This window comes from Periplaneta americana, chromosome 16 (genome assembly GCF_040183065.1).
Source record: "Periplaneta americana isolate PAMFEO1 chromosome 16, P.americana_PAMFEO1_priV1, whole genome shotgun sequence".
Taxonomy (NCBI): domain Eukaryota; kingdom Metazoa; phylum Arthropoda; class Insecta; order Blattodea; family Blattidae; genus Periplaneta; species Periplaneta americana.
This window is the reverse complement of record NC_091132.1, coordinates 14,729,601-14,741,730: the sequence shown is the minus strand read 5'-3', so window position 1 is coordinate 14,741,730 and position 12,130 is coordinate 14,729,601. Positions and strand designations below refer to the sequence as shown.

General features: G+C 34.7%; 1 protein-coding gene across 2 annotated transcripts in view; it reads right to left on the bottom strand.

Annotated features, from left to right (window-relative positions):
* Nucleotides 1-7,884, bottom strand: part of Cpsf5 (cleavage and polyadenylation specificity factor subunit 5) — a 58,281-nt gene extending 50,397 nt beyond the window's left edge. Inside the window, exons 1-2 of one of the 2 annotated variants that reach the window (XR_011329887.1) lie at nucleotides 7,694-7,884; nucleotides 3,097-3,297 (exon numbers count right to left, since the gene is read on the bottom strand). Coding sequence is in view for 1 of the 2 variants with exons in the window: in XM_069813476.1 (XP_069669577.1) it covers nucleotides 3,097-3,297; nucleotides 7,694-7,815 (323 nt within the window). In the remaining variant the exon portion in view is untranslated. The remainder of the gene's footprint in view (nucleotides 1-3,096; nucleotides 3,298-7,693) is intronic. The other variant, XM_069813476.1, reaches the window with a different exon arrangement.
* Between the last annotated feature and the right edge of the window lie 4,246 nt (nucleotides 7,885-12,130).

Here is a 12,130-nt window from a genome sequence, read left to right as displayed (position 1 = left end):
TGAATAATTTTAGACATGAAGGAGGGCATGATATTGAGTAAAAACATGTCGATTTAGTTTTGAAGGGGAAGTTCAAAACCATTGCTGACTGAATTTTCTGTTCCACCCTTCACCCCCACCCCGACTTGTAAATTTCAAATTGCACCCTCTATATTCAGCCATCAACCACAAAAATTAAGTTGATCTACTCATTTCTGAGATAGAACCAGAAATGTATCATTTAACGAATTAAAGTATATGTTGTTGTTGTTGTTTTCTAATGCCAGGCGTTTGACAATAAAGTCATCTGACCTCCTGCACTCCAATATTTCAAAGATATTATCATGACCAGCCACTGAAGCACAGATTTTGAGGTGTTCCGAATCCATTTCTTGGTTTGAGTTGCACAATGAGCAGTTAGAGGACTGATATATTCCAATTCTATGCAGGTGTTTGGCCAAACAATCATGGCCTGTTGCCAATCTAAATGCAGCTACAGATGATTTTCGTGGTAAATCGGGAATTAACTGTGGATTTTGATGCAGAGAGTTCCATTTTTTCCCTTGGGATTGTGTTATCAAATTTTGTTTGTTGAAGTCTAAGTATGTAGATTTAATAAATCTCTTCACAGAGTAATACATAGATTTAGTAACAGGTCTGTAAGTAGCAGTGCTGCCCTTCTTTGCTAAAGCATCCGCATTCTCATTTCCCAGGATTCCACAATGGGATGGTATCCATTGGAATACAATTCTTTTATTGAGTGATATTAATTGAGAGAGCATTTTAGTTATTTCTGCTGTTTGAGATGAAAGTGTGTGTTTAGAGACGATTGATAGAATAGCTGCTTTGGAGTCTGACAATATAACTGCATTCCTAAATTTATTGATGTGGCATAGAAGATTCCTGAGACTTTCACTTATTGCAATGATTTCACCATCAAAACTTGTTGTTCCATATCCAAGAGATCTATAAATTGAGAAGAGACAGCACGTAACACCTGCACCAGCACCTTGTTCTCTGGAAATCAAGGATCCGTCGGTGTATAAATGAAGCCAGTTTTGTGTAAGGTACCTAATATTAATTGTCTCTAAAGACAATTGTTTCAGTATTTCAGTGTTTACTTCTGATTTCAGTATTTCTTCTGTTAAATTTAGATTATATTCTATATTTAATAGAGTTAAAGGGTTTGGTTTAATTTGTAAGTTTTCTTTTAAATTCGGGATATTGATTTTCTGTTTTAATTCTTGAACAATGGATATGAAACTTTTTTGAGTTTTCAATCTACAGAGAGGACTGTATGAATGCCAATTGTTTCCTGGTAATCTGATAAGTTTTTCATATTAATTAAAGTATATAGTTGATATTAAATCATACTATGAAGATACTGTGCCTGGTATGATTGGAGTTCATCTTGTTGTGGAATTTCCCAATGGTCTCTAAAATTATTATTCAAAGTGGAAAGTTTTGAAATGAACACATGGTATAATATATTAGGTTTTTTATTAAAAGACATATCGAGCACATAGTACATTTCTACTAACTTCATAATAGAGCCATTTATTTCATAAACCTCTATCTCCTGTTGACCTACTTTGAGAAAACTAATAAAAACTATATACATAACTTCACCAGAAACAATTTTTAGATGACTATTACACTCTTACTACGTCATACTACTTTAGACCAATAAAACAGTATGAAAGGACGTATTTCAACCACTCATGGCTGCTTATCGCACAATTTAATCACGTCCCTAACATTTGTTTAATTTTATCGTGTCCCTAGCATTTGTTTCTTTGTTTGCCAACATTTGAAACTGCGCTGGTCTGGATGTCAAAAAAAAAAAAAAAAAAAAAAAAAAAAAAAAAAAAAATAGAAAATTACAAACCACTCCAGTCGATGCACAGCAGTTTCAAATATGACTCGCATTGGCATTCAAGAACAAGAATTAATAAAAATCACTGATCATACCTATGCATCTTCTGAAATTCTATTTACAAATAAATGAAGAGCACCATTCAGAATTCCTGACAAAGTTGAATACACCATATAGGCCTACATCAACGAGTTCCACTTCTATTATGCACATGTCCAATATAACATCAATTGAACCACCAACCACATTCAAATTTGAAAATTGTACATTCAATAATTATTCCTTTTAAAATTATTCATGTTTATTTTTTATTCATCATCGTTAAAGAAAACTTTTCTAACACTTGTGTATATTATTTAGGTTATGTTATAGCTTCTGCTATATGACATTATGGATAGTCACGTATCAGAGATTGTTTAATATTAAGATTTATTGAAAATCATCTGTCAAGTGACGTTGATTACTGGGATTCGGATAATTGAAGTGGAATGCAATAGTGGAATGCAACTATTTAATAAAAATGAAAATGAATCAACAAAGCCTTCTTAACTAGTAACACAGCCATCGTAATATAATCGAGAACTTCTCGATGAGAAGGCATTGCTAGTAATCATAACTCACTACTGCCATCTAGCATGCATTTAGCGTAATATTTGTAATGTTGAGATGGTACAATAATACATTTGAAGACGGTTGTATTTTCGTAAGTCAATTAATATTTTATTGTATTGGAGTACTTTGTTACTTCTAATCTTTATATACTTTCTTCTAATCGTGTAATAGTCAATTAAATCCCACTCGAGTTTTGATTTTCTCTAGATAAATCAAAACCTCTAGCGAGATTACTGTTGATAAAATAGTAATGTATTTAATAAAATAACTTTTTAAACACTGCTACAGTGTTGTCAAAATTATTGCTTTTTTTTTTTTCGGCCTCTAAAAAACTATTTTTAAAACCTGCACATATGGGGATTCTGCAATGAAGTGCTTTTCCAATTAATAATATTTATTGATAAGAATATTCAATATATGCCATTTTAATGAGAACAAAGGAAAAAACAGCTTGAAGAGTCTCAGGTTTTTTTCTGTGTATTATATTTCAGAACAGCCCACTTATGTCGCCATGTTCTAGGTAGTGTAACAGTTGAACCAAGGCCACAGAAATCAGCTTCATTAAGTGCCATTTCTCTAGACCCCTATTTCCTGCATATTGGTCCAAGTTCCGCTTATTTGAGACTTACAATTTGAAGAATGTTGTGCCCAACTGCAGCAACAGAACATGAGGTAAGCCGTGCTCATGAACTAGAAGAACTCCTTCCACACTGCGACGCATTCCTATCTTCTCAAATTCATCTCGCATTCGTTGAAATCTTGCAGGCACTGAAGGGTCCTTCTCAAATAACGGTTCTTTTGTACCGAATGTATAATTTGTTAATGGGTACCTAAACAGAAAAAGGAGTTTCGTTACACAATGGAAACAAGATGGGTTTCAGAAATTAAAAATAGAAGTTGAATTACTACAAAACACAGGTTTTCGGAGAAGTTTAGTTTAAAAACAAACGATCATACAGTTCGAGATTCAAGCTTTTACCATAATTGAAAAATAATCAAGTCCAAAACCAAAGAAGATGAAATCCAACCACTCTTACTATAGGCCTTACTTACTTACAAATGGCTTTTAAGGAACCCGAAGGTTCATTGCCGCCCTCACATAAGCCCGCCATCGGTCCCTATCCTGTGCAAGAGTAATCCAATCTCTATCATCATATCCCACCTCCCTCAAATCCATTTTAATATTATCCTCCCATCTAAGTCTCGGCCTCCCTAAAGGTCTTTTTCCCTCTGGTCTCCCAACTAACACACTATATGCATTTCTGGATTCGCCCATACGTGCTACATGCCCTGCCCATCTCAAACGTCTGGATTTAATGTTTCTAATTATGTCAGGTGAAGAATACAATGCGTGCAGTTCTGCGTTGTGTAACTTTCTCCATTCTCCTGTAACTTTATCCCGCTTAGCCCCAAATATTTTCCTAAGCACCTTATTCTCAAACACCCTTAACCTATGTTCCTCTCTCAAAGTGAGAGTCCAAGTTTCACAACCATACAGAACAACCGGTAATATAACTGTTTTATAAAGTCTAACTTTCAGATTTTTGGACAGCAGACTGGACGATAAGAGCTTCCAAACCGAATAATAACACGCATTTCCCATATTTATTCTGCGTTTAATTTCCTCCCGAGTGTCATTTATATTTGTTACTGTTGCTCCAAGATATTTGAATTTTTCCACCTCTTTGAAGGATAAATCTCCAATTTTTATATTTCCATTTCGTACAATATTCTTGTCACGAGACATAATCATATACTTTGTCTTTTCGGGATTTACTTCCAAACGGATCGCTTTACTTGCTTCAAGTAAAATTTCCGTGTTTTCCCTAATCGTTTGTGTATTTTCTCCTAACACATTCACGTCATCCGCATAGACAAGAAGCTGATGTAACCCGTTCAATTCCAAACCCTGCCTGTTATCCTGAACTTTCCTAATGGCATATTCTAAAGCGAAGTTAAAAAGTAACGGTGATAGTGCATCTCCTTGCTTTAGCCTGCAGTGAATTGGAAAAGCATCAGATAGAAACTGACCTATACGGACTCTGCTGTATATTACTATAGGCCTACACATTTATATAAACCTAAGGAAGTTTCATGACAGAATAATTACTGGTAAGTACATAGGTAACACGTTAATACTTTAACTCTGAATAAACTTACAATCAATTAAGGTAGCCTACACCAATCATACAGTGATCATACATAATATTAGAGCCAAAACCTATCTGTAATACACGAAAATTCTACAACCATTCCAAGAAATCTGAAAGGGCAGAAAATAGCAGTATCGAATCCGAAAAAATGCTTTGGGAACATAGTGCTTAATGTATGTTCAGAACTGTTTCTAGCGAAAAAAAAAAAATCAATATTAAAGCTGTTTGAGCTGACTTTCAAGCTTACTGGTACAACAAAACTTGGGTTTTTATAGCACATGACACTAAATTTTCAAAGTTCCACATTTCTTGGCAGATTTTCTTAAAATTTTTACTGTCAATTAACAATAATAATATTACCAAATTTGAATTTAATCGGACTAGTAGTTATTAAGTTATTATTTTTTAAAATATTTTTATATGCAAATAATATCAATTAATCAAACGTTCCCCACTGTTTTCTAGATATAACATTAAATGTAATAGTATTTCTTTTCAGTATGAATTACAGTCATAGAAATACTTTTACAGTGAGATATTTTATATAGCTAACTGATTTTATTTAATTGTAATATTTTTAGGGGGATTGTAGGCCCTATCACCGCCATGTTAATGTTACCTACTTTAGGTACACTTTTGTCAGAAACTATCGCACAGTTATGAAACTTTGCACATTTATAATTTGGATCTTTCTGAATCTTTGTGTATTTATAAAATGTGTTCGTACAAAAATTAATATTTTTAATTATTTTTTGACAATTGAAGACCTCCCTCACAGAAGGTTGTATATCATATGCTTTTCCATATGATATACAACCTTCTTTGAGGGAGGTCTTCAATTTTTGCTGCAATTTTAGAGTAATCTCTCTTAAGTTGTTAGGTTAATGTGGATATGAATTAAATATTTCATCTTCTCACCGCTGCTGCATGCCTGGCCTGTGTTTGAAACATATGACAATATAAAGATGGTACTGCAGGAAGTGGAATATGAAAATCATATGTGATCTGCTTGTGGTGATTTTAAAGTTACCGGTATTGATTTGTTATTGGGTCAACAAGGTAGTTTTACACAATATTCCTCTCTTTTTTTTTTTTTTTTTGAATGAGACAGCAGAGATAGGACTTCCCATTGGGAAAGGAAAAACATTAACTCAAGGGTATGAAGAACATTATTCTGGAGCCATTACTTGACCCTGCCAAAGTTTTGTTGCCACCCTTACATATTAAATTAGGTCTTATGAAGCAGTTTGTAAGAGCTTTGGGCAAATATAGACAATGTTTTAAATACCTGTATGATAAATTTCCCTCACTCAGATATGATAGTCAAGTCTGGAATTTTTGTAGATGGCAAAATACATAAATTAATGTTATGTGTGATTCAGAAAAGAATGCTTGGGACAGCTTCAAAATGGTTGTAAATAATTTCTTAGGCAACTATAGGTTTGTTCCAACAGCAGTCAGGAACCGTCTGTAGCCATCGTGAGCATGCGCAGTACAGAAAAAGTGTTCCAACACAATCCGAACCAGTCCTGAACTGGAAACATGTACTGCAGTCGGGCGTTCCAACAAGCTTTTGACACGGGTTTGGAACGGTCAGAAATAGTCCACGGATTGAGGCATGTACGGAAGAATACGCGAGACGCGCATGCGCATTAGCTCACCAACGTCTCCTGGATACTGAAGAAAGACATGGTCGAGTGTTCACATCAATGAGGTCAAAGATGAAAAGTGACAGTGCAGATGAATAATAAAACTAGAGATTTAATTTACAATTTCGCCAAAAAGAAAGGGAATGGAAATTATTTGGGTATTGAAATAGTTACCGGTAATTACAATTTCAACATGCAGCTTTGATTAAAAGTATAATAAATAACGTACATACATTATTAATTTAAAAAAACTATTTTTAAATGAGAGTCCTCCAGTACACGACATTGAATTGGCAACAGCATCCAGTCCAGTTTCAATCCCATAGCAGATGCTCAACTAGCGCATGCGCATAAGATGGTACAGGAACCGTACATGAACTGATCCATGAATCGCTTGTTGGAACGAACCTTATAAAGACTTCAATTACAAAGAAATGGTTGAAACTATGTTGGATAACTTCAGAACCATGGGCTGCAATATGAGTGTTAAAATTTATTTTCTACATTGGCACCCCAATTATTTTCCCAACAACTTAGGTGCTTTTAGTGAGGAACATGGTGAAAGGTTTTATCAGGACATCAAAGACATGGAAACTAAATACCAAGAAAAGTGGAGTATGAGTATAACGGCTGATTACTGCTGGATGCTTAAGAGAGACAATTCTTCAGAAACGCCTTCCAGGAAGTCAAGAAAACAGAAATTTCAAGTGGAGTGAGATTCACATATTGTGAAAGTAAGGTTACATGAATGAAAATATTATGATACTAGCTTTGTTATTCAGGTAATAATTAGTTCTAATTTTATTTGCACGTATTTAACAAACATGAAAGCGATATATTTGTCTGTAAAAATATTGTTTTTTTAATAGATAGATTATTTTGGTTTTTTGTGATTTGTGAAAAAACATGACATACCAAAAACCAGAAGGAAAAAACCTAACCTTTCACCGATCCTCGATGATGACCGCCATGTTGACCAACGTTTGCTACCGAATTACTGTCGGCTCTAATAAGGAAGGATTTCGACCACTTTCTAGACCTCCGTCTCTCAATCTTGTTTACAGGCTAATAACAATAGGTATGCAATGTTTACAATGCTGTTTGTTACCTATTTCACGGCATATCAACGAGAACCTGAAACTACATGTGTTTACGAAAGTCTTTAGTAAGAAATAAAAACATCACAGTAATAGCCTATTAAACAAATATACCCAAAACAATTTCATGCGTTGGATTTACAGTTTCGTACAATACAAGCCTGCTCGGGGACATAAATTTACCCGGATTTCACGCGTATCAGAAAGCATTGAACAGATAAGCCTATTATGTCACAAATTAATACGCAAATGAACACCAAGAGTGCAGCTTTGCATATTGCCCTCAAACACCACAAAACCACCGGCATGCTTTATCTGTTTACTTACAAGTTAATTGTTCTGTTGATAGTTATGGACTGGTTTGCCACAAATTTCTGGTCAAAAGGTGTACTCTGACTTGCTCTTCGGGGCCATCCACTCCCCTTTATCTGTGTAGCCGCCATCGCCATTATTTATAAAACTCAAGTCCCAAGCTAGCGAAACTGGAACCTTGATGACGCCACTTCACCTCAAACATGGACGAATATCGACTGTATATCAATGTTGCCAACAGCAGGCGAAAGAGATAAAATGCTATAGCGAACAGAATTGTATGTCGATTAAAAATTAAATTTAAGCTACAGGCTATACGCCGACGTATATAGTCGGAATTGTGTCTCATATTATATAAATATTGGTTAAGAAAATATTTGGTATAAGTAGTAAATAGGAGAAAGAGATACAAAATGTTGACACAAATCGATGACACGTATAGGCTGCTATATTTTACGTGTAATTTATTTGGCGTAGAAAACTATTTTTTTGCACAGACGTAGCCCTAAATAACTAATTTTACTTCATTTACGAATAGGACAATGCAATCTTGGTTATATTGTATTTTAATTTTCTCATAATATGACATATGATGTTTTCGAGATTTTTTAGAATTCAAGGATTTGCTAACAGCCTAGATCATATATTTATATATGATCTAGGCTAACAGCTTTAATTTCCCCACAAGAAACGACTTCACTAAAGATAATATTTTGATAAATGTGTAGGATAGCATGTCTCTAAAAATATAATTCTTTTTTTTTATCCAATGCCAAGAGGTTGTATTTTCGACATTCTGGTCTTCTCTCCTGGCCGCGGCTTAGTTGTAACCCTAGATCATATGGTTGTAACCAAGAGGCCTCTCTCTCTCTCTCTCTCTCTATATATATATATATATATATATATATATATATATATATATATATATATATATATATATATATATATATACACCAATTGGCTAGGTTTTTAATTTTAATTATTACTATGCACATGCATTTGATGATGATACAAAATAAGGTATCGAAAACGTTAATGCGATAGACTAATTCATGTGACAAGAATTATAACTGTACAAAAGATAAGCATAGGTGGCCAATTAAAAAACTTATTATACTTCATATCGTAGTTGCTTATCGGTAAACAAAACAAAAATGAAATTCAACTGCAGACAGTTTGACTGACAGGCAATACTCTACAAACACGGGCAGCATTTATTCATGGATATCCTTTACTATCAGACATTTTGCGCGGAAAAATCACACAACGAAGTGCCGCTCGACAATGATACACTCATGCTGAGATGCAGCCATCCTGCAACTGCTGCTTCCAGTGGCGGCTCCTGCATATTTCTTATGAGGAGGAAAGAAGTTAAAAGCACTAAATGACACCTTCTTGAATGAAACGTGCTACAAATTAGCCTACATGCATAAATATAAGACCAGGTAGTGTTGGGGTTGGCCTTCCCTTCTGTATAACAATAATCTGTTCTCGTAAACTGAGTTTCCTAAATTGTCCAAAATATATTATGTTTTCACTTCCATTCATTGTTGAATAATTGCACAAATTAACAATTACAAGGAAATTCACAACCTCGCAGCATTTTTCGAGCACACTACAGCATCACACGTGTTGGAAGAGACTAGCTACTAACTCGTAATCGGAACCGTTTTACGGAAATGAAAATGGGAAATAATCTGTTAGGAAAGCGAGAACACTGCACCCACCCACGTGGTCTGTGTTGCCACATGTACATTTTACAAGTTCAGTATCACATGCTTTTGAAGAATGTCAGTTCTTGTAAAGTCATACTATCAATATTGTTCAAAGCTGCCGATGGCCGATTAATTTTTTATGTTAAAAATGATGTAGTTTGGAGTAAGTTACCTACTTTCAGTTTCAAATATATTTGTACAAAAGTGACAAGTTGGCTGTTGCCCTGTCTAGTAAACAATGAATAGAAGTGAATTTCAGGGGCCAACTACATGAAACTACTTCCTCTTTGTTTTACATAAACCCGACTTTAACTCTCAAATATCCACGAAAGTTTCAAACCATGAATAGTAGCCTATATAAAGTGCAATGAATAATATTTTTTATTTATAATTAAAAAAAGTTTACATGGTTCTTTCATAGCGTTGCGTTAAAATTGTTTTTGTTGTATCTCCTAGATGTGTTATAGTCCGGTTGAATGCAACATCGTTAGATGGCAGCGGTAGCGAGCTTGCTGCACGACCAGTCGGTTTCTATTTCCCGCCCATGACTGATTCAGAGGAGGATCTCCTCCCTCTCCGTTCATTTACTTGCTTTAAAACTCTGCTTCTTTCTCTGGCAGCTAGTGTGCTGTTGTCTATGTGTGCTAACTGCAGTAGAGGAGGAATGGAGTGCCTTTCCTCCACACAAACAATCTCGCATCTTTCTCACAGTTTTCTAGCAGCACATGAGCGCGCGTCGTTTAAAACTCGATCAACCGAGTTTTTCTTATAGCTGTGAACTTAAAAATTATCGAATCTTCCTTGAATTTCAAGGCACATATTTTATTTGGTATTTACTTTCAAAAGAAGAAAATGTGAGGAGGACGTTCCTTCCTTCCCTCCCCCGAGGAACCGCCACTGGCTGCTTCATTGTTTTGCTTGACACCTGGATAATACCGTCATCTAATGGTGATAGATCTAGGCACCTCATTAAAAAAAAAAAATGAAGGTCACTACTTTAATTTGTAACTTATTGACTCATCTGTGTATTTAGAATATAAATGACAAATTATTTTCCGTTACACAGAATTTTCTTTTGAGTGAGCAAGGCAGGATTAATATTTCAACACAAATATGTAAAGTAGAGGCAATTTATTGATTCTTCCAAAGCTGGTTTACAGACTATTGTTGCATAACTGGAACAACCCTCTGACATGTGATACCAATTTGACTTGCATGAAAAAGACCAATAACATAACGTCTTGATTTACTAAAAGCCATTAACTGCACTGCTTTTTGTGTAGTAGTATCACTGTTAAGACACTAGATGTTTTAATGTTCGTCAGTCAAAATGTTGAAAAGAGAACAGATACCTGTACTGATTATTCTTCATAAGGAAATAAAACTAATGCTGGAATCCTGTGAAAGTGGTTTTATTTTTAAGAAAAATTCGTTTTAAGATTTCAGTCTTATTGTCAATTTGGCAATGTTATTTCAAAATTATACGAGTACCTAAGGAAGTCGTATAATCCTGGCTTAAGATGTTACACACAATGAATGGTATTATGCAGCATTTTCAGCATCAATTTTCAGTTTTTACAGTTTATATAATTTTTAATACATAGCTGCATTCATTTGTTGACAAAATGGCGCAACGAAATATTCCATTGAAGAAAAAAAAAAAAAAGTAGAGAAATTATTAAAATATTATTTAAAAATACATTGTTAAGATTTTGTGAATAAAACAATAGTATTGCTGAAATTCATTAGAAACTTTTTTTGCCTTATTTCACGATTCAAACATAAGTTGGGGTTATCAGAAGTATAAAGAAATGGTTAAAAATTTGGCAAAATGAGAACAATTCGGGTTATTGCAGATCGTGAATTCCATAGATTTCTAACTATTGCAAAATTAAAGTAAGTTTGTGCAATAACAATTTTGAAGTTCAACTAAACTACTTGGAAATCCTTTACAACAATTATGCAAGATCATCGGGGGAGGGGGGGGGGAACAGAACAATCAATAGTTGAGTTACTACTGCATTTGTAAATGTTTATGATATCACTCAAATTTATTTCACTTTACTTTCTCATTATACAACGTATATGTAAAAATAATGTGATGCAAAAAAAAAAAAAAAAAAAATCTAAATTGTTATGGAAATGTACAGCCATAGACACATAAAATGATCACTTTCCTGTAGCATGAATGCTTGGCAGCACAGCCCACCGAAGACCAACACTGCCCAATGCGGCCGCTTCCTAGCCTGTCGCTCTGGGCTTCGAAGCCCACCAAATTGATGTCAACCCACTAGTTGGTTGCATTCTACTGCTTTTCCACTTTCGTGCATTGGTTGTGCTTTCGCTTTGCGAGTGGCATGAGAATACAGTTCCCCGCATGCCGGACAACATACAAAATTAAATTACGAGTATTTTCCACTGCTGTCGAATACAGATTTAAAAACTGTCTCAATGGTACTTTTTAATTTCCATCCAACTCTGTTGTTTTTAACTCTCCAGCATCACTACTTTCTCTCTAGAGAGACTGTGTTTTTTAATGTGTGCTTCCATGGCCGGTGTCTGTGATAAGGTTTTCTGAGCTGCTCAGCATCTCAGTCCAGAAAATATGTTGTTGTTTTCTAATGCCAGGCGTTTGACAATAAAGTCATTTGACCTCTTGCACTCCAATATTTTTCAAAGATATTATCATGGCCAGCCAATGAAGCACAGATTTTGAGATGTTCCGAATCCATTTCTT